Source organism: Cnephaeus nilssonii, assembly GCF_951640355.1.
Source record: "Cnephaeus nilssonii genome assembly, chromosome: 5".
Lineage (NCBI taxonomy): Eukaryota > Metazoa > Chordata > Mammalia > Chiroptera > Vespertilionidae > Cnephaeus > Cnephaeus nilssonii.
In genome coordinates, this window is record NC_137076.1 from 19371496 (window position 1) to 19398120 (window position 26625).

The 26625-nt window shown below is 49.5% G+C and overlaps 1 protein-coding gene across 1 annotated transcript in view; it reads right to left on the bottom strand.

The window, feature by feature from the left end:
* Positions 1-20923, bottom strand: part of NWD1 (NACHT and WD repeat domain containing 1) — a gene marked incomplete at both ends in the record, with an annotated part of 62668 nt that extends 41745 nt beyond the window's left edge. Inside the window, 5 exons of the mRNA XM_079772104.1 lie at positions 1903-3175; positions 8743-9040; positions 16085-16201; positions 18253-18338; positions 20806-20923. Coding sequence (XP_079628230.1) covers positions 1903-3175; positions 8743-9040; positions 16085-16201; positions 18253-18338; positions 20806-20923 — 1892 coding nt within the window. The remainder of the gene's footprint in view (positions 1-1902; positions 3176-8742; positions 9041-16084; positions 16202-18252; positions 18339-20805) is intronic.
* Between the last annotated feature and the right edge of the window lie 5702 nt (positions 20924-26625).

A 26625-nucleotide genomic window follows, 5' to 3' on the forward strand; every position in this document is an offset into this window, starting at 1 on the left:
CCCAGCAATTCCACCTCTGGGTATTTATCTGAAGAAATCCAAAGCACTCATTGGAAAAGACATATGTACCCCAATGTTCAGTGCAGCATTATTTACAATAACCAAGATATCAAAACAACCTAAATGTTCTTCAATGAGTGAATGGATAAAGAAGAGATGGTATCCTATATAATAAAAGCATAATATGCAAATTGTCCCTATGACTGGAGTTTGTCCGGGAGTTCGACCAGGGCACTGGGCCAGCCGAAGGAAGGGAGGGAGGCCCCAGCCGGCAGCCGCTAGGGACCCTACCAGTGCACACATTTTGTGCACTGGGCCTCTAGTATATATATATATATATATATATATATATATATATATATATATATATGCTGAGAGGCCAGATTATTATGATCTCTGAACGCATAATAATCTGGCCACTCAGTGTATATCCTATATAATAAAAGGCTAATATGCAAATTGTCCCCTCGACCAGGAGTTCGACCAGCAGGCAGGCCGGCCAACTGCTCATGTCCCCTCACCCTGGCCAGGGTGACCGGACCCCCCCCCCCCATGCACGAATTCATGCACCAGGCATCTAATATATATATATATATATATATATATATATATATATATATATATACACATACATACACTGAATGGCCAGGTTATTATGCATTCAGAGATCATAATAATCTGGCCACTATATATATATATTGGAATATTACTCTGCCATAAAAAAGAATGAAATCTTGCCATTTGTGACAACCTGGATGACCTAGAGGGTTGTCCATTAAGTGAAATAAGTCAGACAACAACAAATACCGTATGATTTAACTTATATGTGGAATCTAAAACACTAAACAAATAAATAAGCAAAACGAAACAGAAACAGACCCATAGATACAGAGAACAAGCTGATGGTTGCCAAAGGGGAGGAGGATGGGGGTGGCTGGAAAAGAAAAAAATATATGATCTAGAACAAGGAAATATTGAAAATAATAACAATAATAATAAAGGTCAGATTAATATTATAAACTGCCATCAGACTCCCTCAGGTCTGTGCAAGGTTTTTGCTTGAGGTTTTCTGAGAATTTTCTTGTTTTCAAAAAAACTAAAAATTATTTTACGTGTAAAAAATAAGGCCGAAAGCATCTTTCCAAAAAATGCATTGCAACTGCCCTGGCCTGTGTGGCTCAGATGGTTGGAGCATTGTCCCATACACTGTAAGGTTGCAGGTTCCATCCCCAATCATGGCACATACCTGGGTTATGGGTTCAATCCCCAGTAGGGGAGGCAACCTGCCTCTCCCCCCTCCCCCTTCCTCTCTCTAAAATCAATACACACATCCTCGGGTGAGGATTAAAAACAAAAAAAGAAAAAAATGCATTGCAACTAATGTTTCTCAGCAATATGCATTATAATATGAGTTGTATATTAGATTACAACTTAGTTCACTAAATCATATTTATTTTTAAGAGAGGGACTTCTATGTAGCATGTTTTATATTTTTCTTGTACATGAGCTCTATTTACTAGCATCTACACTAATAAAAGAGAAAGATGCAAATTGACCGTACCTTTGCGACACCCACCAGCCAATCAGGAGTGAGTATGCAAATTAACCCAACAAAGCTGGCAGGTTAATTTGCATACACAGGCGTTCCACACAGCCCCAGCCGCTCCGGGCCTCTGGGCAGCGTGGGAGGGCGGAAAGGCGGCTCCGGGCCAGAGGAAAGGCTGAAAGGCGACTCTGGGCCTGAGCAAGGCGGAAATGCGGCTCTGGCCAGAGCGAAGGCGGTGCTGGCAGCCAGGGGAAGGAAGGCCCATTCTTGCACGAATCTTCGTGCATCGGGCCTCTAGTAAAAAATAAAATTAATCCAGGTGTGTTTTTTTAATGCGGGCAAAAACATAGACTTACCGGGAAGACACAATGTAGCCCAGCACGTGGGCTACCAGGAGCTGCCCGTGGGTCTGCTCCAGACGGGCACACAGCTCGTGCAGCATTTCCTCAGCAGTGGAGGCCAGAGGGGCGGGCACAGTGAAGGATGCCCATTTCCGGGCCTCCTCAAAGGCCAGCCTCAGCTGCCCAGGGTGCCCGCACTCCGGGAGGCCGGCCCAGAGCAGCTCCCTCTGCCCTGGGCTCAGTGTCCTCCTGGAAGCCGCCAGCAGGAGCCGGATCATCTCTTGCCCTTGGTTGCTGGAGAGGGGTTTCACCTCCCAGTAGGACTCTGGGTCCATGAGTGTCTGCTGCACAGCGTCTAAAACTCCCCGCTGCCCTGAGCAGGCCGAGAAGATGAGGTGGACCCTGGGGGGACACTTGGGAGGCAGCCAGGGGACCCTCCTCCAACGGTGGGTGGAGTCCACATCCTCCACCGAGTCCAACAGGATCACCAGGGACTCGAAGTTCCGGCAGGAGACAGTGTGCAGGAGGGTGTGGAAAAACTGGACCACCCTGGTGTGGGCCTCCAGGACCTGAGCAGGAGGCAGGGGCAGCCCGTAGGCCAGGCACACCTGGAAGCAGATGCTCTGGAGCAGGCTGTGGGCGTCGCGGCTCATCTGTGATGTCCCCAAAAGCCGCAGGACGGTCACCGTCTTGCAGCCCAGCAGCCCCGGCATCTGCTCGGCCAGCTTGCACATCAGAGCCGTCTTCCCGATGCCTGGGGGGCCAAAAAGCACCAGGGGCGTGTGGGGGTGATTGTCACTCTGCCGGAGTCGCTGTCCCACCCGGGCCAGGAGCTCTTGGCGCCCGCAGAAGGTCCTCGTGGCCTCGGCACTCAGCCCCAGGTGGTGACGGATCTCCTGGTAGAGCCATGCCAATTCCTGCCTGCCCGCCTCCAGCTCCCGGAGGCGCTCGAGGACCTGGTGGTTAGCCCTGGCCACAAACTGCTCCCCTAGCTCCTGCAGGTACCGGAAGTGAGCCTTATTTTTGGGATTCACCAGGTCGCGGCTCCACGGCAGGTGGTGGGCCCTGAGGACTCCCGGCTGCATGTCAGCGATGCGTCCCTTGAGGTTGCTGAGAAGGTTCTGGGCATCTGTGTCCAGGCAGCCGTCTGCGAGCCGGTCCACCATCTTTAGGGCACAGTCTTCCAGGATGTGTCTGTTAAGGTCTTGGATCTCCCTCAAGAAGACAGTGGCCCCCTGCTCCCCATCTGTCAAGCTCAGCAGACCCCGTTCTATCTCCCACTCGATGACTGCAAAAGTAGAGGAGAAGGGGAGAGAGTGTGTGTCACGCGCTGGCCTGAGTGGGGACACTTGGGAGACACATGTGGGAGGTGGGGATTGTGAAGTTCAACATGCGCCTGAGTGCTATGGCATAACCTTAGACAAATGAATGCTCTCGAGTATATCCCAATAAAACTTTATTTAAGAAAACAAATGGTGGGCTAGATTTGGTCCTCGGGTCATCCTTTGCCAGACCTTTGTCCCAGAGCAGGTAGCAGCTGCCCTGAGAACCCATATTTTCCAGAACCGAAGGGCCACGTTGACTTCTTAGAAGCCATTGCTTGGAAATAGCAATCAGACCTAAGAAGTTATTTTTGAAGCTGCCCTGCACTCAGCAGAGGCTCCTAGCTCTTTGCAGCTGAGTGAGCCAGCCCCTTGGAGACAGGACTTAGTCTCTGAGCCAATGACAAGAGCCACTCAAAAGTCCTCCTTGGAGTGACCCCACACTCGCCTCAGCCCTGTGAACAGGTGTGAAGGCCACTCATCGTCCCAAAATGGGATCCTTCTTGAACACATTTCAGCATGAACCAATCCAAGACCATATTCAAGCTGTGTGACCTTGTGCAAACCACTGTACCTCTCTGAATCTGTTTCCTCCCTGTAACATGGACATACCAGTCCAATCGTGAGGGGCTGTTTTGAGGATTTTCTATGAACTAATACTGTGAAAAGCTGAGCACATTATGCTGATGGAACACAGCCAATCAAAAGATTACAGACTGTGCAATTCCATCTCCTATAACATGTTGAAATCAAATTATAGAGATGGAGATGGGTTAGTGGTTGCCAAGGGCTGGGTGTTTGGAGGGGTAAGTGTGCCTCTAAAGGGGTAGCAGGAGGGATCCTTCCAGTAAGAGAACAGCCCTGTGTATTGACTGTGGTGGTTACTATAAGCTACACAGGTGATAAAATTGCACAGAATGAAATACACATGCATAGGCTAGTTGCATTCACACACACTCTCTCTCTCTCTCTCTCTCTCACACACACACACACACACACACACACACACACACACACACACACCAAGTGTGTGCCTGTAAAAGTAGCGCTCTCTCTCTGGATTATAACAATGTCCACATCTTGGTTGTAATATTGTACTCTAGTTTTGCAAGCTGTTACCTTTGGTGGAAACTGGTTAAAGAATGCCTGGTTGGTAGTGACAAAATAGCAGTATAGGGAATTTAGTCAATCATCCTATATAATAAAAGCATAATATGCTAAGTGTCCCACCGATCGGCCATTCGACCTGTCGCTATGACGCGCACTGACCACCAGGGGGGCAGACACTCCGACCAGTAGGTTAGCTTGCTGCTGGGATCCAGCCAATAGGGACTGGGCGAGACTGGCTGGACATGCCCTGGAGCCCTCCCGCAGTCCCTTCCCAGTCCCGATCATGCACCGGTGGGGTCCCTCAGCCTGGCCTGCCCCCTCTCACAATCCGGGACCCCTCAGGGGATGTCACAGAGCTGGTTTCGGCCCTATCCCTGCAGGCCAGGCTGCACTGGGCCTCTAGTACTGTAATAACTATGAATGGTGCTAGGTGGGAATCACTTTATAAATTATATAAATGTCTAACCACTATACTGCACACCTGAAACTAATATAAAATAATATTGAATGTCCAGATAAATAAATAAAAAGCAGCCCAGCCAGCAAGGCTCAGTGGTTGAGTTCGACCTATGAATCAGGAGGTTGCAGTTCAATTCCTGGTCAGAGCACATGCATGGGTTGCAGGCTCCATTCCCAGTGTGGAATGTGCAGGAGGCAGCCGATCAATGATTCTCTCTCATCATTGATGTTTCTATCTCTCTCTCTCCCTCTCTCTTTCTCTCTGGAATCAATAAAAATTTTTTTGAAAAGATAGATAAATAAATAAAAAGCAGATCCCCAGGCTTGCTCTCTCGCGCACTCTCCCCACCACCACCTTGCTGTGTGCCCCGTGGTTTGCCTCATCCACTCCTGGGCCGGTAAGTAATAAACCTTTTTCTTTAAAAATAAATAAATAAAGAATACATGGAACCTCTTTCTACTATTTTTTTGCAACTTCCTGTGAATTTCAAAATAAAAAGGTTTTAGAAAAGAAAGCTGAGCAAGGTAACTGGAAAACAACATGCCCGAGACGCCACTGCTGACATGCATCATGCTTCCTGCTACTTTCGAGGAGTCCCTATCTGTTCTTTCATGTGGGACTTCTTAACTGGCTAGGTTTGACATTGCTGCTCAGAGCTCCAATGAGGTCATGGCTAGGACAAGACCCTTTAAACCCCACAATGACTCCATGACATACCAACTCTGACTAGTTTCATTTTACAGATGAGAAAACTGAGGCTATAAGCCTGCGAGAAGTCAATACAGCTGGAAAGGGGCCAGGCTGAGCTGTAAATCCAGCCCCATTTTAAAGCACAGATCCCAGATACTGATTATGGCTTTGATGGAAGACATGTCATGAAAGCAATTAGCATATTTAGCTCCCTGTCATGGAGCAAACAATAGCGACCTAGTAAGTGTTCAATAAACAGTAGTCATCAACATTAGTCATATCAACCATGTATTCAAAATTGATATGTCTTTCCTATCTTAACCAAAGGACCAAGGTTAGCATCACATGTGATATCAGGTGGGCATCAAGTACCCGATACCCCTGATATGATGGCTTGGAGAGGGAACATCACCTCTGTGATCTTTCTCCCAGAAACCTATAACCCCAGTCTAATCACAAGAAAACACCAGCCCAGCTCAGAGTGAGGGACATCCTACAAAACACCTAGCCAGTACTCCTCAACGTGGTCAAGGTCATGGGAAAACAAGGGAAGACAGAAACTGTCACAGACCAGAGAAGCTTAAGGAGACATGCCGACTAAACACAATGTGGGGCCCTGGATGGGGTCCTGGGACATAGCGGATGTTAACGGGGAAACTGAGGAAATCGGAATGAAGTCTGGAGTCTAGGTAATCATCATGTACTGACGTTAAGTATCAGTGTCAATTTTTCAGTCCCAGCAAATGTACTGCGATCACATAAGATGTTAACTTATGAGCAAAAAACATACAGGAACTTTGCACGATCTTGGTAGCTTTATAACCTTGTTCTTTCCTGTTCATCTAAAATGACCCTCCCTTTGCCCAGCTGGCATTGCTCAGTGGTTGAGCATCGACCTATGAACCAAAAGGTCACAGTTTGATTCCCAAGGGGCAGCTGATCAATAATTCTCTCTCATCATTGATGTTTCTATATCTCTCTCCCTTCCTCTCTGAAATCAATAAAAATATATTTTTAAAAATTTTTAAATGATCCTCTCTCCAAAAAGTTTATTTTTTAAAAGTGAATAGGTCATTACTAGAATTAATATATATCTAACAGATAATAATCAATATACTTTAATAAAATTTAAATATTAATATAAATTACTATATTTAGTATCTTTAAAAAATCAATATATTAAATTTGTCCACATATTTAATGTTCATAACATAAATTCACATATTTAATGTTGATAAACTCATACATTAAATTTTAGTAATAGATAAAATAAAATCAATATATTTTAATAAAATTAAATTCATATATGTAATATGTTTATAAATAAATTTATATATGTAATATTTTAGTAATAGTAAATATATAATTAGTATATTTTAACAAAATTAAGATACTATTAATATAAATTACTACATTCAATATCTTTAAATAAATCAATATATTTAATGTTTACATATAAATCCACATATTTTACATATATCCTATATAATAAAAGGCTAATATGCAAATTGACTGAACAGCAGAATAAGCAGTCGCTATGACATGCACTGACCACCAGGGGGTAGACACTCAATGCAGGAGCTGCCCTCTGGTGGTCAGTGTGCTCTCACAGGGGGAGCACCGTTCAGCCAGAAGCCGTGGCAATGCTAAGGATGTCTGACTGCTGGGTTAGGGGAGTGGGCCTAAGCTGTCAGTTGGACATCCCCTGAGGGCTCCCGGACTGCGAGAGGGTGCAGGCCAGGCTAAGGGACCCCCGCCCCACTGCCGCCGAATGCACGAATTTCATGCCCCTGGCCTCTAGTATATATATAAAACCCTAATATGCAAATAGACCAAATGGTGGAACAACTGAACAACCAGTCGCTATGACGTGCGCTGACCACCAGGGAACATGTGCAGAACATGGCGGGCATTGGCTGCGGTGGAATGGTGGAGCAGGTGAGCAGGGGGTGCCAGACCAAGGTGGGGCACCAGTCGCTGCCATCGGGGTGAGCCTCTGGTGGTTACTGAAAATTCTTTCCTCCGTCACGCCATGGTCCCGCCCAGTGCTCGCACCTGCTGCCAGCACTAGAGCCACTGCTCGCACCCGCTGCCGGTGCCCAGCACAAGCACCGATCGCTCAGCGCCATCAGCAGGTGCAAGCGGCTGCAGGCCCCGATCGCCCCTGAGGGCTTCTCCACCTCCCCCTGCTCCTGAGGGGCAATTGGGGCAGCAGCAGCTGCTCGCACCCACTGACGACACTGGCCCCACTTGCACCCGCTGACAGTCAGTGGGTGTGAGCAGGGCCAGGTGCCGTCAGCGCGTGGGAGCAGCGGTGGCGGGAGTGGGGATGCCAGCAGACAGGGGACAGGGGGCCATGGTGGGAGGGGCCAGGCGGGGGCATGGATGATGGCCCAAGACCCGCCCCTGTGTCCACCGCAGCCTCGCAGCCCACAGTTCCTTTCAAGGTGCACGAATTCATGCACTGGGCCCCTAGTATACTTATAATCTAAATTCATATATTGAATATGTAGATAAATTAATTAATATATTTAATAGTTTGAGTAACATAAATTCCTACATGTAATGTTTGGTAATATAAGTTGACATACTAATAACCCACAAACTGATGTATTACTAACCCACAAGCAATAAGAACCTGTTTCTTGCTGGCAGCAAGTGGTGGGGAAGGGAACTGATTATGCTGCATTTTTAGAAAAATCTTTCTGATATCTGGAGTGGAGGATGACGTGGGTGGAGGGTGGGGTGAGAGGTGAGGGGCCAGGTGGGAGCGGGTGATGGACTCAGCAGTCAGAGGGTCTGATCCCTACTCTCACCCTGGGCCAGGTGAGACTCCTTCTGGGGCCTCAGTTTCCACTCTGAGGCAGGTGCCGCAAGGCCAGAGGACTGAGCTCTCAGCAGGGTCTAACTCGGGCGTTCCGTTTTCCCAGGATTGTCCTGGGTTTGGCCTAACAGTCCTGCATCCCCGGAGCCTCTTGGTCCAAGGCCAACAGGGATGGTCGTTGTCTTAGAACATGTCCCCTAAAGCCAGGGGCCTCCCTGGGAGAAGCGATGGAGCCGGAGGAGGAGAGGAGGATCCCGAGAGACCAAGATTTAACTGGAACACGGCTGAACTCTCCTGGGTCATCTGTCAAATGACCTTTCTCAGGACCGGGGAGCTAGGCTGGTTTGGCATTTGTGAAAATGCGGACCGTGGCATTTGGACAACCCTCAATGTGTATTCTGATCACATGGGCATTTCCCATGGGTCCCGGGGGAGTCTCACTACCTCACCTGACCGTTGGTAGCGATGCCACTGCTCCTGGGTGATGAGGCCCAGCCTCCTGGCTTCCTGGGCTCCACAGCGCAGCACCGAGGTCAGGGTGGCCTCCTCCGGCCTGCGGGTGTCCCCGGTGCCCAGGGCCTGCAGCACGTAGCTGGGGGGCACAGTGTTCTCGTCCCTCCGGAAGTGGTGAGCCACCAGCTCCAGGTCACCTGGCCTGGCGGTCAGCTGGGCCTTCAGTGCCTCCCACTCCTTCTCCTCGATCAGCGTGGGGACCGGACAGGGGCCGTACTGGTCACCGAGGAGGGCCTGGCAGAGAGAGGGTAAGAGAGAGGGGCACGGGTTCAAATCTCGGCTCTGGCACTTAGCTCTATGACCCTTGGTGAGGCAGGCAGAGCTCCTAAAAATGTGTCTGGCTGTAGTGCCATGGTGAAAATCACATTAAGAAGTGCAGGCAGCCCTGACCGGTTTGGCTCCATGGATAGAGCATCGGCCTGCAGACTCAGGGGTCCCAGGTTCGATTCCGGCCAAGGGCTTATGCCTGGGTTGCAGGCTCGATCCCCAGTAGGGGGCGTGCAGGAGGCAGCTGATCAACGATTCTCTATCATCATTGATGTTTCTATCTCTCTATCCCTCTCCCTTCCTCTCTAACATCAATAAAAATATATATATTTTTTAAAAAAGAAGAAGTGCAGGCAGAGATGGCACCTGCGTGCGGAGGTACCAAGAGCACGGGAGGTACATTTGGAATCTGAGCGAGCATCTTTTGCTTGGGAAGCCCTCTGTGGCAGTTGAGTAGCAGCCCCTCCCCCAAAGACATCTGGTCCTAATCACTGGACCCTGTGAATGTACCTTTAACCAAAAAAGGTTGTGATGCTGATTTCATGTGTCAGTGTGGCCGAGCTAAGGGATGCCCAGATAGCTGGTCAAACATGGTTCCTGGGTGTGCCTGTGAGGGTGTCTCTGGAAGAGTCAGCATTGGAGGTGGTGGGCTGAGTAAAGCAGATGGTCCCCAGTGCTGGTGGGCCTCATCCAACCCACGAAGGGCCCCATCGAACAAAGAGGAGAAAGGGCAATCTTCCTCTCTGCTTGAGCTGAGATATCTGTCTTCTGTTGCTGGACATCGGTTCTCAGGTATTCAGACTCAGATGGGATTTACACCATCAGGCCCTCAATCCTCAGGCCTCAACACAGGCTGAATTACACCACTGGCTTTCCTGGGTCTCCTGCTTGCAGATGACATATGGTAGAACTTCTCGGCCTCCATAATCATGTGGACCAATTCCTATAACAAATCTCCTCTTATCTATCTATCTATCTATCTATCTATCTATCTATCTATCTATCCCATTGGTTCTGTTTCTCTGGAGATCCCTCACTAATACTAGAATCTTTGCTGATGCAATTAAGTTAGATGGGCCCTAAATGCAATCCTGAGAATATATCCTATCTAATAAGAGGGAATATGCTAATTGACTGCCCCACCCTCAAAGATGGCGGCACCCAGTCCCCTCAGGCCTGCCAGGGCGGCAGGTGTGCGACAAGGCCGGGCCCACCTCCAGGCGGGTCCGGCCACTCTGAGCACCTGCCTCCAGAGTCCCTCAGTCCCCTCAGTCCCCCAGTTGCCCAGGGTCGGCCCGAGGCACAGGCAAGCCTCGGATGGCGGCTGCTCAGCTACCCAGGGCCGCCTGAGGCTCAGGTAACCAGGGCCGGCCGAGGCTTGCGTTGCTGGCAGTGGCAGCAGCAGAGGTGTGATGGGCGTTGCCTTCTCCTGATCTCCTCCTGCCCTAAGGGCTCCCAGACTGTGAGAGGGGGCAGGCTGGGCTGAGGGACCCACCCCTCCCAGCTCCGGTGCATGAATTTTCATGCACTGGGCCTCTAGTATATATATATAAAAGCTTAAGTGACTGTCTGACCGTCTGACCATCCAACCGGTAGTTGTGACACACACTGATCACCAGAGAGCAGGAGCTCAACGTGGGAGTTGCCAAGCTGCAGTGACTTGGCAGCCGAAGTTGTTGACACACCCAGAACCAGAGAGGAGGGAGCCCGATTCCGGAATGCGTCACCCAAGAACCGCCCTCTCGCAATCCGGGACCCCTCGGGGGATGTCAGCGAGCAGGTTTCAGCCCGATCCCCGCAGGCCAGGCTTAGGGACTCCACCAGTGCACAAATCCGTGCACCAGGCCTCTAGTCCAGCGGTCACCTACCTTTCGGACCTCATGGACCACCAGTGAGGTTGGCGACCGTTGCTCTAGTCTTTAATAAGAGACAGGCAGAGGGAGATTTGACACAAACAAAAGTGGAAAAGATGATATGACAACAAAGCTAGAGATTGGAGTGATGCAACCACAAGCCAAGGATACCTGGAGCCCCCAGAAGCTGGCAAAGAAAAGAAAAAATTCTCCCTGAGAAATGTAGGCAGGCGCACAGCCCTGCTGACGCCTTGGTTTCAGACTTCTGGCCTCCAGGCCACAAAAGAATAAATTCAATTGTTTTAAGCCAACTGGTTTGTGGCCATTCGTTGCAGCAGCCCCAGGACATTCGTGTTCCCCTTCTTTGTACATAAGAGAGAATGGCAGCTCCTCATATGTAGGCCCTGGGTTGCCCCAGGAGTAGGCACTGGGACAAGAGCTACAGGCTCCATGGGTTCTGCTCAAGCCTCATGCCCGCAGGTGGCCCTGGCAGCAGGCCTGTCCCCAACAGCAGCCAGGGAGCCGGGCCCAGGGACGACTCACAGGGCAGGAAGGATCCTGTCTTTATGTAGAATTTTTATATTTTGTTCCTTGTGGATTTTTTTGGATCAATTTTGATTTTTTTTTAAAAAAAAGATTGCACTAAAATATTTATCTTGATAACTACGATTTTTGTCACCCCCTTAAATTTCGTGCTGCAGGCGAGTGCCTCACTCTCCTCCCAGCTCTAATGCTCCCTGGAAAACCCGAAGTCCTGCTTCCTCCTTGTTAGATGTGGAAACTGAGGCCCCAGGGAAGGTGCCAAATTGGAATTGGTCTGAGGTCATGGTGGGGGGCGGGGGGGGGGGGGGGGGAGATCAGGTCCCAACGTGGAACCTCTGATTTCTGAACATAGTCATTCCCCAAATATTTATTGAGCCAAGCCCATGACAGCTGCTCAAGAGACAGCAGTGACCAGAACGGTCTTGGTCCTTGCCTTCCTGGACCTGGGAGTCCTAACAGGTGAGTCAGGCACCAATGTCAAAGTGCAGCTGATGCTAGGAAGAAAGGATAAACATGTGGGCCGTAGAGTCAGGAAAATTCCCCTGAGGAAATGAGGATTGAGCTGCAGAATAAGATCTGAGAAGGATGCACTGGACAGAGAGCCTGGCAAACAGCGAAAACGGCATGTGCAAAGGCCCTGTGGCAGGAAGTGCAGGCATGTACAAGCAGAGGAAACAGCATGTTCCAGTGCAGGAAAGCACCAATAAGAAGGGAGCAGTGGAGGGAGACAAGGCCATCCTATGGGCAAGATTTTGTAGGGTGTGGTGAGGACCAAATATTTTGGTTCTGGTGCTGAGAATGCTAGGAGGCCCTCTCTCTGCCCCAACAGATTCTGAGGAAGTGCAGACTGGAATGCAAGAGAATTACGTCTAGGACATAGGGCCTCAAGTCTTGAGTTTCCTCATGAAATGGAAGCAAGCACCCCTCCCTCTTCATGGGATTGTTTCGGAATATTCCAGGGGTGTGCACCCCGGAAACCTGGATATGGAATCTGAGATGACAGGATGTTGAAGAGGACGCGGTTCTCCCAGGGCCTTCCCAATAGCCACAGCCTTGGAGGGAAGTTGAGAAAGGTGTCACCAGCAAACCACAGACCAGAGATCTTAGGAAGAAGACAGATGGTTAAAAAAATACTTTTTTAAAAAATTAAATACTGGGGTCAGTGGGACCAAAGCAAGGGGAGTGGGAAGAGCTGCAAAGAATGAGATCAAGGAGCTATCAGGAGCAATTGTCTGGAGGCCCTGGAGCTTCTGGTGCGCCAAGAGACCAGGGCCTTGAGAAGAAGTGCCTGGGGAGCGGTCCCCTGCCACGCCGCCTAATGACTTATTTACCAGAGAGAAGCCTCTCCAAGGGCCCCCCCGCACAGCTCTGCTTTCCACGGAGAGCCCCCCGAATCAGAGCCACGAAAGGAGAAGGAAGCTTGACTCTGGGGCAACAGAGGGGAGGGGCCTGGTGCAGCAGGAAAGCAGGCCGTGGGTAGGGGTCCTCCATCCGGCCGCCCACAGAGCCCCTCTGGAAGGATTTGCGAGGTCCCTGGGCCGGCGGGGCGGGGGAGAAGCTCAGAGATCAGCCTCCGGTTCCCCGGTCACCTGGAAACTGTGTTGTGCTTTTCACTGCCTGCGATTTGGGTTGCAAAATCCAATTCCTCCTGGAGTTCTTTTTCTCCCCACCTCCCTTTTCCCTTTAGCAATTTTTTTTTCTTTGAAACTTAACAAAATGATCAATCACCAGGCTCATTTGGAAAGCTAAATGAGAAGATTGGGAAAACATTATTTATGAAGGAGATACGCAAGCAAGAGTGTAGAGCTTTCCAGATGTTAGGTTGTATTTTAAAGCAACAATAACGAAAACAGTGGTTCAAAAGGTAAAAACATCCAGTTACAAGATACGTAAGTCCTTGGGATGTAATGTACAATATGACGGCTGTACTGAGCACTGCCCCGTGGGATAGTTGAAAGCTGATCCTGAGAGTTCTCATTACAAGGGGAAAAAATCCTCCTTTTTTGCTTTCTTTATTCGTATCTATATGAAATGATGGACATTAACGAAACTTATTGTAGTAATCACTTCACAGTTTATGTAAGTCAGGTCATTAAGCTGTATACCTTAAACAGACAGTATACAATGCTGTATATCAATTATCTATACTAATGAAAGGGTAATATGCTAATTAGACCGGGACACCTTCCAGACAAAGCCATGGTGGTGGGGCCGAGGCAGAGGAGGTTAGGGGCAATCAGGCCAGGAGGGGAGGGCAGTTGGGGGTGATCAGGCTGGGGGGGGGGGCAGTTGGGAGCAAGAAGGCTGGCAGGCAGAGTGGTTAGGGGCGATCAGGCAGGCAGGCAGGTGAGCAGTTAGGAGCCAGCAGTCCCAGATTGTGAGAGGAATGTCCCAGATTGGAGAGGGTGCAGGCCAGGCTGAGGAACACCCCACCCTGTGCACGAATTTCATGCACTGGGCCACTAGTATCTCAATAAAGCTGGAGAGGGCAGGGAGAAAAGGGGACAAAAAGATGGTGCCAAGAAAAGTATACAGCAAAAGAGTGAACCCAAGTGCCATCCTATATAATAAAAGCGTAGAATGCAAATTGTCCCCTCGACTGGGAGTTCGTCCGGGAGTTCGACCAGGGGGCAGGGCCCGCTGGGGGAAGGGAGGGAGACCCTGGCCAGCAGCTGGCAGCAGCAAGGGAACCTACCAGTGCACGAATTTCATGCACTGGTCCTCTAGTTGTATAGACAAAACAATGTATAACAAAGGCACTTCTCACACACCTTGTTTCTTGTAGGGAGGCCTGCTGTCTTGGGCAGCACTTTCTGCACCACTGGAAGTGTTCTCATCTGTGTTCTCCAATTACAGTGGCTCCTTGCCATCCCAGTGTGGGTAGGAGGACTGAGGAACTGAAATTTTGCTTCTGCCTGATTTTACATAATTTAAGTTTAAATCACCACATGTGGTTCATGACTACCGCTCTGGGCAGGCAATTCTAAGGCCAAACACACCTCACCTAGTTCTCTTTATTTCCCTAGAAAAGAGCTTTTAAAATGGGACCATACTCTCCTACATTCTACGTTCTTTTCTCCAGGACAGGTTCAGAGTATTTTTATTTTTATTGGTAGCTGCTCGAAGCTTCTTTGTGATTAAGGTGTGTTGGGCAACAATACTTTCTTGGCTTTTCCCCTTTTACTATTCTTTTTCTTTAATCCTCACTGGAGAGCCTCACAGGTTCTTTGGGGGTTTTAGTTGGAGTTTATAAATGTTAAGGCATTTGTTTAGAAAAAAATGGTTTTGTTTTTGTTTTTGGTCTCTTTTATTCTCTATATTTATAAAATGTTTTAAAAATTATTTATTTTTTTTTAAACTGGTAAGGCATTTTCAGAGTTGGAATACTTTTCAATGATTATTTTAGTTTTTAGTATTCTTTCTTGAAATCCTCACCCTAGGATATGTTTGTTAATTTTAGAGAGAGAGGAAGGGAGAGAGAGACAGAGAGAAACATCGATTGGTTGCCTCCCAAACGTGCTCCAACTGGGGATCAAACCCACAAACTTTTGGTGCATGGGATGATTTTCCAACCCGCTGGGCAGTTTTTTGGCACTTTTTTCAATTAAAGGATGATTATAAGAGGTATTGTACACTGCTGGTGGGAATGCAGACTGGTGTAGCCACTGTGTAAAACAGGAGTTTCCTCAAAAAGTTAAAAGGGGAATTCCCTTTTGACCCAGTGATCACACTTCTAGGAATATATCCTCAGAAATCAGAAATACCAATCAGAAAGAATGTATGCACCCCTATGTTCATAGCAGCACAATTTACCATAGCTAAGACTTGGAAACAGCCTACGTGGTCATCAGTAGATCAGTGGATAGAAAAACTGTGGTACATCTACACAATGGAATACTACCCAGCTGTTAAAAAAGAAAGAACTCTTACCATTTGCAACAGCATGGATGGACCTGGAGAGTGTTATGGGAAGCTAAATAAGCCAGTCAGAGAAAGACAAGTATCATATGATCGCACTCATATGTGGAATCTAATGAACAAAATAAATGGATGAGCAAAATAGATCCAGAGATACAGACGCATGGGACAGACTGTGGAATCTCAGAGGGAAGAAGGGGGAGTGTGTGTAGGTGGGAAGAGATCAACCAAAGAACTTGTATGCATATATGCATAACCCATGGTCACAGACAATAGGGTGGTGAAGGCCTGGGGTGGGGGGTGGAGGCGGGTTAGAAGAGGTCAGTGGGGATAAAAGAAGATATGTGTAATACTTTCAACAATAAAGACTTAAAATATAAATAAATAAAGTAGATGGGGTGGGAAAGCTCATGGAAAGTCCAGAGCCAATCCGAAGATCCCTTTGGACTTCAACACTCTGCTCTCTAACTTACCTGCTGCTTCCACTTGACTGTTAATGTCTGGATCTCAGCTAGCTCTGCAGAAAACGTGCTGCAAACGATTAACAATGTCTGCCACAGACAGGCTATGGAGATAGGGTATGATAGCAGAAATGCCACCCGTGTCCCTCCACGCCTGGATCTGGCTGGGAAGCAGGGGCCATATCCCTGTGCTAGAAGAGACGTAAGAGTGACCCCATCTCTCCCAAGAGACTCACAACGAAAGCCGGCCCTAGGGATGTTTTCCGACACCGATCAAGCTCCTCCAAGCAGAGTTCCGTGGTCATGTGGTCCGTGGCCTGCGTGTGCTGAATTCCCCACCTCAGATCGACGACCTGGAGATGACAAGTGTGGGTGAGTCAGGAACGTGGCGGGATGGGGGACTTTTCCGTTACCTTTGGCAAAGGCATAACGTTTCTTTCAAAACTTTTTGACAGCTTCTCCCCGAAGGGGGATGTCTGGATTAAAAGGACGTGAATGAATGCCCAGAGTAATCATGAGAAAAAGATCAGGCAGCTCCAGACCGGGGGCCTCCTGCAGGATGCCAGGCCAGTCCTCCTAGAGACTGCCAAGGTCATGAGCAACACTGGAAGACCAAGGAGTCATCCCAAACTGGAGGAGACTGGGGACACCTGACATCTAAATGCACCTGGGGCTCCCTGGGGCGGGGGGCGGGGGGCGCTCAAGACCAGAGAGAAGTGGTGACATCCGGGTAACATCAGGAGGCTGGTTAATAACAATGTGCCAGTGTCCATTTCTTAGTTGTACAAATAAATGCACCTGATAATGTGAGATGTTCACATTCAGGAGAAAAACTGGGTGCAAGATATATGGGAACTCTGTATCCCACACAAGCTTCCTGTCAATCTCCATCCCAAAGTAGAAGTTTTCTTAAAAACATGTAAAAATAAAATTTAAGACCCTGAGCATTTTCAGGCTGTTTCTTTTAAAGCACGGACATGTCCACGCTTGTTCGCAGAGCTTTCTTTGCGAAGGAGGGTGTTCCGTTCGGCCAAAATCAGACGTGGCCAAGTCGCCTTGGCAACCGCACGCTTGCGGGCCACTTTTGCCTGCTAGCCAGAGGAGGGCCCCGGCAGAATGGCTCAATTCAAGGAGCGAGGCTGACCCCCTGAAAGGCTGGGATGAGGAAGCGGGGAGGGTGGGACTCAGAATAGCCCCTACCTCCTTAAATTATTTTGCCCCGAGGGAAAGACACATCAATTCCTAGTGAACGACAGCACGGGGTGAATGTGACTGTGGGCCACCGTCCCCCGTCTCTGACGGAGGATGCCTGCAGTGCGTGCTGCACAGCGAGCGCCCAGGTAGACATTAAGGGATGAACACTGGCGTTTCATCCGTTCTCAGCGTGTAGGTTTTCCTTTCCAGTGCCTCTGCCATGGAGCTGTGTCTCCTGCTCAAAGGCAGGCAGTCGAATTTCCAGCACTGCTTCTTTCGTACTAATATATCGATGGCAGTTCGTCTTGTAATCCAGGGACTTTGAGGTGCTGAATTGCTGTCATCAATGGCAAGGAGGCAGCGCCCGTTAGAGCTGAGACCCCAAAGATGGTTTTTCGGTTTCCACATCAAACGTCCAGGCAGCCGAAACCGGTTTGGCTCAGTGGATAGACCGTCGGCCTGCGGACTGAAGGGTCCCGGGTTCGATTCCGGTCAAGGGCATGTACCTTGGTTGCGGGCACATCCCCAGTGGGGGGTGTGCAGGAGGCAGCTGATCCATGTTTCTCTCTCATTGATGTTTCTAACTCTCTATCCCTCTCCCTTCCTCTCTGTAAAAATAATCAATAAAACAAACAAACAAACAAACAAACAAAACATGCAGGCAGTGACTCCCCGCGCCCCCCCACACCCCCACCTCGAGGTTGGTGTGAGCTGTAGGAGACTCTGTTTGGGGCCAGTAGCGACTGTGTCCAGCACTCCGGAAAAAGGCACATCCCACTCAACACCCATCCTGCATATCCCACAGTCCTCAAGCTGCCCCAGGGCAGGCAGGGCCAGGAGGGCAGGGAAAACACCATACAAGTGACGCGTCCAAGGAGCAGGGTCTCAAGGCTTTCGCTCCTAGCACTGTGTCACCCCGCCTGTGCCAGCCGCAGCGCCCACCGCTCAGCCATCACCCCTCCACCTGCCTTTTCAAAAGACTTTTATCTCCCTGGCCCGTTGCCAGGGCCAGCTACAGAATTTGCAGGGTCTGCTGCAAAAAAGAAAACGCGAGTCTCTTGTTCAAAAATCACGATGAATTTCAAGACTCAACAGGAAAGCATGAAACTGAGCACAGAGCCCCGCGGGGACTGCCCAGGCGGCACACCCTTGTCCCCTCTTCCCAGGCAGAGGAAACTGAGGCAGGGAGGCGTGGGCGGGTGGTGGTTACCTCAAACATCAGGCCATGCTTTTGGCAGAAGGTCTGCACTTCCGGGTACGCGGTCGTCTGCAGAGCTTCTCTCTCCGCATCCATATCTGCAAGGAACGACATGGACGGTGCTCGATGGGAGAACCCAGAGCTGTATCCTGGTCCATGGCTCTGATTTTAGCTCCATCCCCTCCCACCCAGGCGGAGGCCCGTGAGGGGACATCAAAAGATACAAACACAGGAGGTAAACCTAAGGAGACAAACCTCCTGGATTGCCCGGGACTTCCCAACTAGTAGCACTAAACGTCCCACATCCCTTAGCTCCCAGCTAACCCGGTGGGTAGTTGCCCTGGGTTATGGTTGTCAGATAAACTACAGGATGCTCTTTAGAACTTGCATTTCAGATAAACAATGAATAACTTGGTAGCATACCTATAGCCCATTCCACACACCATTTGGATAAATTTGCATTTCTAATAAACCCTGTTCGATTCGCACTTCAGAGAAGCAACAAATAATCTGTTAGCATAAGTGTGTCCTGTTCCATGCAATATTTGGATGCCTTTGCGTATCTGATAAACCCAGTTCCATTTGCATGTGAGGTAAACAACAAATCATGTGTTGCCATAAGGGACAGACGTACAGAAAACCATTATTCGTGGTTTATCTGAAATGAAATTTAATTGGGAACCCTGGTTTTGTTTTTGGTTTATTTGTTTGTTTTTGATAAATCTGGCAGCCCTACCCAGCGCACACCTGGATGGATCCTAAGACCTTCTTCACCACTGACTTCGCGGTGTGGCCTTATGCCAAGTGTCAGGCTAGCCTCAGTTTCCCCCTCTGTTCTTCAGGCCTGCAAGCTCCCAGAGTAGAAAAACCTCTTCTCGTCGCAGCCATTCCTGATTTCTCAGCACTCAACACGGGCACTCAATAAATGTTGGTAGAACCACTGAGTCTACAAGTTAAAGTACCGAGTGCAACATAAGTTTTGAAGACGCATTTGTTTTCTCCACTTGGCCAGGTGGAGGTCACATTAGTGTCTTTCAAAGGCCTCCCAGCCCTAGCTGGTTTGGCTCAGTGGATAGAGCATCGGCCTGCGGACCAAAGGGTCCCGGATTCAATTCCAGTCAAGGGCGTGTACCTTGGTTGCAGGCACCTCCCCGGCCCAGGGCCCTGGTTGGGGCGCTTGGAGGCAAGCAACCAATCAATGTGGTTCTCTCACATCGATGTTTCTCTCTGTTTTCCCTCTCTCTTCCACTCTTTCTAAAAGATCAATGGAAAAATATCCTCCGGTGAGGATGAACAAAAAAAATATCCTCCGGTGAGGATGAACTAACTAACTAACTAAATTAATTAAATAAAAGGCCCCCCAAAGCCACTGGTACAAAGAAGCTGCCCAGGTCCTGGCACAGGAGCTGACCTCAAAGCCAATCTTGTCCCTCCCCCTCCCCTTCCCAGGCCCGTTTTATAGATCCCACAGGTTATTTACATTTGTCCATAAAATACCAACTGGGAAGTTTCTTTAGATCTAGACACTGCTTAGATCAAGGGCACAACAGCAAATGAGACATATATAAGTAATGCAGTCTGCCAGAGCTGGCCCCTATTGGCTTGGGAGAGCTGATGGCTAAATCCTCAGGAATTCTTCGAGCCAGTGGTTGTTGACATAGCCATTATGAAAAATTAAATGATCTGAACTTGCAATGGAATACATTATAGCAAAAGCAGAGATCATAAGTACTCAAAAGTCACCGCTTCCAAATCATCTTACCACATTGGCTGTGAGCTCTGCTCCTGAGTTTGTTTACTGCTATTGCCTTTGTAGCAGAAAAATACTAGAGGATGGCGGTGGGGGGGGGGGGGGGGAGGTGCGGGGGGACCCACTGCCCAGTTCTTCCCCACTCCATGTTTATGAAGTCACACTGGCAGCTTGAAATTGACCATGGTGGAGGACTTACACCACAGAAATTGGCAGACAGTGCAAATCAGGTGTCTTATGTGGTTTTTGTTGTTGTTTTTCTTTAAAATTTTTGAAGATCAGGTTATTAAATATTTGCCAGAACACCGCTCAATGTAGTTTTTGCCCTGGCGGAGCTCATAGCCTAGTGGGGGAAGCCAGGCATTAAACAAACACATAAATTAAATAACTATAGCTTTTGGGGCCTGGGGATTCATGGGTTCTAGGATCTGCTGGAACCCAGTGTGACTGCAACACACGGGTGAGGAGAGGGTCGTATGAGATAAAGTTGGGGAGGTGAGCAGTCCAGTCATGCAGGGCCGGGGGAAGACTCTGGCACTCTTTAAGCCTCTTGCACTGTGCATTCATCAGAAATGTTAGTTGTAATATCATTTGCCACTCATAGCAACTCTGTCAAGTCAGGCTCCCAGCCTGGATTATCAAAGAAGAAACAGAGGTTCTGGGATGCTCCCCTTTACCGGTTCCCACATGGGTCACTGGCCAGGCTGCATTCACATCCAGGTCTCTTAGGGGACACTGTGAGCCATGCCTATTGCCCTGGCACCCCCAAGAGAGCCCCCTGGCCTCGAAAACCCAAGCCCTGCTCCGCCCCTTACCTGAGACCGTGGAGCTGATGAAGATGGCCACACTGTTGGATGGAGGTTCTGGCAGAGGGCCTGCCTGACCCTGGAGAAGCCGCCGGCGGGTGCCTGGGCTGAGGGGGCCCGCGCTCATGCTGTCCACCCACCCGGACGATCTTTCCCCGGGACAGGGACTGGGTCTCAGACACCTCACACCAGTGGCCTAGTGGCCTTCCTGGGAGGCCAGCCAGGCAGGGCCATCGGAGTGGGGTGTGTCTATCTCACCCTCCAAGGCCCCCTCAGTGACCTGCAGCCCTGTCACCTGCAGTGTCCCTGGGGAACTGAACCAACTGCTCCCCGCTGCTCGGCTTGGTCTGCTAACGCTAATGGGTGGACATTGGATTGTGACCTCTCAGCCAAGGTCCCTGGATGTTGGCTCCTCCAGGCACCGGAGCCTTTTGCCCCTCAACCAACCAGCTTCTCGCCCTAAGAGCTCAGCAGTCGCCACAGCAACTGTGGTTTCTTGGCGCTTGGCACTGGGGCCCAGGGACCAGCCAGCCTCTCCAACACCTGGGTCCCCCGGGGCTCCATGAAAGTTGAGCTTGGGCCCAGGTGTGCAGAGGGAGGCTGTAGGATGCTGGGAGCTGTGCCCAGGCCTGGCCGGGTAAGCCCAAAGGATGAACACTCAGAGGAACTCCCCACCCGGTCCTGCGCTCACCATTCCCTCCAGCAAATGTCCAAGCACCTCGTGTACTATTTAAACCAGCAGTTCTCAACCGGGGACCATTCTTCTCCCCAGGGGACACTTGCAAAGTCCACTGACGCTTTGGTTGTCATGACTGGGGAGGGGGAGCTATTGGCATCTAGTGGGCGGAGCCCAGGGATGTTGCTGAGCCCAGGACAGCACCACCACAGAGAATTCTCCGTTCCCCAATGTGAGCAGTGCGGGGAAACTGAGAAAGCAGCTTTAAATAAGCTCATCCCATCTCCTTGCCTGCAGGAGGCCTGGGGCCGAGGCCAGCTGTCTTTGATAAGAAGGGAGATTAGCAAGTCTCCAGGGGCAGGTAGGACCCTGCCCACATCCAATGGATGAGCTCTTTGAAATAAGCAAAACATTCCACTCCCAGCAACATGGATAACCTGGAGGGCATTGTGCTAGGCCCCTGGTCGGCAAACTCATTAGTCAACAGAGCCAAATATCAACAGTACAACAATTGACATTTCTTTTGAGAGCCAAATTTCTTAAACTTAAACTTCTTCTAACGCCACTTCTTCAAAATAGACTCGCCCAGGCCGTGGTACTTTGTGGAAGAGCCACCCTCAAGGGGCCAAAGAGCCGCATGTGGCTCGCGTGCCGCAGTTTGCCGACCACGGTGCTAGGCGAAATAAGTCAGACAGAGAAAGACAAATAACTGTGACCGCGCTTACCTGTAAACTCTAAAAGGGCCAAACTCAGAGAAACAGAGAGTAGGGGAGGTGAAGGGAACGGGGAGATGTTGGTCAAAGGTTACAAATTTCCAATTATAAGATGAATAAGTTCTATTAAATAAATAAATAAATAAATAAACAAACAAACAAACAAACAAACACACACAAAAACAGATGAATAAGTCCTGGAGTTCTGACATACAGGATGGCGATCATAGTTAACGATACCGTATTATATACTTGAAACTTGCTAAGAGAGTAGATCTTAAATCTCACCACACACACACACACACACACACAAAATGGTAACTATGTGATAAAAGCGTTAGATAACCTACGATGGTAACCATTTTGTGACATATACGTGCATCAAGTTCACATGCCGTACACTTCGAACTTAAACAATAGTATGTGTTGATTACATCACAATAAAGCGAGGAAAAAAAAAATAAAAAAACACAGGCTGTGTGGCCAGGAAAAGACCTTCTCACGATTAGACCTCATTGGGAATGCCCTGGTGATCTCAGGCCTGCCCACCCGCCTGTCAATATTAGTAAAGCACAGGCCGAAGGGAGCTGTACCTCCACGTCCATGGGCCGGGCGCGAGTGCCGTCTCCTCCACCGCCTTCCCGGAGGATCCAAGCAGGTGGCCTCTCTCCCAGGACATCAGCCGCAGGGTCTGTGAAACGGGGTGAGGCCCACTCAGGGGTGGGCCAGGGGGAGGACAGTGAGGCACCCCCCTCGGGGCAGCACATGAGGAAGCGCGATGTGCCCGAAGACCAAGATGAATGCCAAAATGCCCGTGACCAACAGCAAGTGCACCGGGCACGTGGGAGACGGTAAGTCAAGTCCCCACTTTGCCTGCGGGCACTCAAGAAATGGTAGCATCAGTTCAACCGAGTAGTTTGAGCTTTTCCATACCTCTTCCTTCTCTGCCTCAACTTCCTTCCCTGCCTTGTCCATTCAGGAAAGACACTGCTGCTCTGGGAAGACCACCCTCGGTTTCAGGGATTCACTAAGAGGACTCACAGGACTCAGAAAAGGCTGTTTTACTCATAATTATGGTTTGTTGCAGTGAAAGAATGCAGATTAACAGAGAGTTTCGAGGCCTGGATCGGAAGGGAAAGTTACTTTTTATTATACAGATGCTCCTCGCCTTAACGATGGGGTTACATCCCAATAAACCCATTATACGTTGAAAATATTGTAAGTCAAAAATGCACTTAATGCCACACTGTAGAGTATCTGTTGTCCACCCTCATGACCACATGGCTGACTGGGAGCTGGGCCCCCTGCCACAGCCCAGCACCAGGAGAGAGTTCCGCCCCACATATCCTTGGCCCAGGAAAAGATCAACATTCAGGATTCGAAGGAGGACGTCTACTGAATGCATATCACTCTCCCACCACATTGCAAAGTCAACAATGTCTAAGTCAAACCATCCTAAGTCAGGGACCATCTGCATAAGTTGTTATACACCTTAATGCTGGCCGTTTAGAATATCTTATTTCCATTTAAATGTTAGTAAATAACAGACAGGATGCGTTCTTGGTCGTCTTTCAGAACTCCAACATGCCTCTTCTAAATAAAACAGCTCCACCTGATGTCTCTGTGATGTCCCCTTTTCTTTTTGTGCATGTATGGGGTTTTTTTAAATTATTTTTTATTTTTATTTTTTTGTCCCCTTTCTTCTGTAAACGTCTCATTACTAAAACAAGGTGAGCTGAAAGGAGACCTTCCGTGTAAGATGACTCTAACACTGGTTTCATGAAAAGATGAACAGGAAGCTCCTGCTTGACACTGGGTGGTAACTGAGCCCCCCCCCCCCACTTTTTTTAAATATATTTTATTGATTTTTTACAGAAAGGAAGGGAGAGGGATAGAGAGTTAGAAACATCGATCAGCTGCCTCCTTGCATACCCCCTACTGGGGATGTGCCCGCAACCAAGGTACATGCCCTTGACCAGAATCGAACCTGGGACCCTTCAGTCCGCAGGCCGACGCTCTATCCACTGAGCCAAACCGGTTTTGGCGTGAAGGCCCCTTTGAGGAAGCCGCACACACACTCAAGGATACAGATTGAAATGAGCCAAGGGAAGAGGCATGAGCTTCTAATCGTCCCTCCCGTGGAGTCGTGCGGACAGGGTTTAATTCTCACAGTGACGACGTGTGACAACATGCACGATGTGCTGCAAGCCGGGGAAGCTCACAAAAGCCTTGGTGTCCAGGGTTTTTGCTGGGTGTTGCTCATCTAGACATGGCGGACCTCAGTCTTCAGCCCCTCCAGCAGTCCAGTTCATACCGCACGGCCTAGGGCCCCTGGCACAAGTCAGAGTGTTAGCATCGATTGCCTGGCATATCCCAAAGCCCCCAAGTTAACAAAGACCCTCTTATCAGCCAGGTTATTTCCAGGGCTTTTAAGGGGCACCTCCCAGGAGCTAGGCCAAGGCCAGAACTTCCTGCGCCGGGTATGGGCAAGCCAGGCCTGCCGAGTTAGTCCTCTGCTGCGCGGGCCTGATGGAAGTTGTGATGTGGAGTTGGCTGTCGGCATTTTATGGATGAGGAAACTGGCTCAGAGGGAGAACTTTCTCACTAGCCTAGAAGCACAGGATTGGGGAGCAAATACTGCTATCCCTCTCCTCCAGGGACCTCCACCCCCAGCCTGGCCATCCAGCCAGCTTCCCCCAGTCCACCCAGACCCTCTGGTTTAGTCACACTCTGCTGACTGCTCCTAGGCCTCAGCTCTGGGCTCTAGTGTCTGTCTAGGGCAGTGGTTCTCAACCTTCCTAATGCCGCGACCCTTTAATACAGTTCCTCATGTTGTGGTGACCCCCAACCATAAAAATATTTTCGTTGCTACTTCATAACTGTAATTTTGCTACTGTTAATTAATCATAATGTAAATATCTGTATTTTCCGGTGGTCTTAGGCGACCCCTGTGAGAGGCTCATTCGACCTCCAAAGGGGTCGCGACCCACAGGTTGAGAACCACTGGTCTAGGGCCTTATCGTAGCCTCTCTTCATCAGTCTCCTGACTTGGAACTTGCCTCCCTGGAAACCTCTGTTCCTTTTCCTACGTCCTGGGTCCCCAGGATGCCCCTTGGACATGACCCCACTCCAGTGCAGGGCCACATTCCCTCGGTTACCATTATCTGATGTCCATAGAAGGATTGGGAGGTGTTAACCTTGACACTCACACTAGGCTTTCTTTCTTCCCTCTCGCCCAGACAATTCCAGTCTCAGCGTGACGGACAGTGGGGATGTCATCCTTTGCAGTGAGGGCTGTCCTGTGCACTGTAGGATGTGGACCAGCATCCTGGCTTCAACCCACTGGATTTCAGTAGCAGGACCCCTCTCCCCAGGTTGTGACGATCAAAACTATCTCCAGCTCCGGCTGGGTGGCTTAGTTAGTTGGTTGGAACATCATCCTGTACACCGAAAAGTTGTGGGTTTGATTCCCAGTGAAGGCACGTACCTAGGTTTTGGGTTTGACCCCCCAGGTCAGGGTATATACGGGAGACAACCAATTGGTCTCTCTCTCTCTCCCTTCTTCTCTCTAAAATCAATAAAAACATATCCTATGGTGAGATTAAAAAAAAACACACACCAACTATCTCCAGAGATTGCCAATGTTGACTAGGTTCGCTATAACAATGCCTGGTTAAGAACCCCTGGTCTGCCCTAACCGGTTTGGCTCAGTGGATAGAGCGTCGGCCTGCGGACTCAAGGGTCCCAGGTTTGATTCCGGTCAAGGGCATGTACCTTGGTTGCAGGCACATACCCAGTAAGGAGTGTGCAAGAGGCAGCTGAATCGATGTTTCTAACTCTCTATCCCTCTCCTTTCCTCTCTGTAAAAAGTCAATAAAATATATTATAAAAAAAAAAAAAGAACCCCTGGTCTAACATAGCTGATTCATTTTAACCTCAGGACCTTTGCACGTGCCATGAATACCCCATTCTTCATCCTTTCATGTCTTCCACATTTCCGCTTAAATGCCACCTCCTGAGAGGCCCTCCTTTACCCTCCCATTACTCAGTGACCTCCCAAGTCACTCTGACGCCATCACCCTATTTTAATTCTCTGCACGGTACTCACCCCCAGCTGGTGTTTCTTCTTTACTTGTTTACTGGTTGTCTCTCCTGCGAGAATGTGACTTCCACGAGTGAAGGACCTTGTCTGTCAAGATCGGCGTGCCTGGAGCATAGTAGGTGCTCAGTAAATAATGGTCACATCAACAGGCTCATCCACAGCTGCCCATCTTCCTCAGCTCCTGTTTGTCACTGCAGACAACGGAGCAGGACCGGCCTTTCCTGGGAAGGACTTGCCACAACTGCCTCCTGGGTTTCCTGGGGGGCTGCAGCCTCCCTCTCACTCCTGCTGCTGGCGGAAGGGCCAATTTGCAATCCTCTATGGAAGCAGGTTGGAAA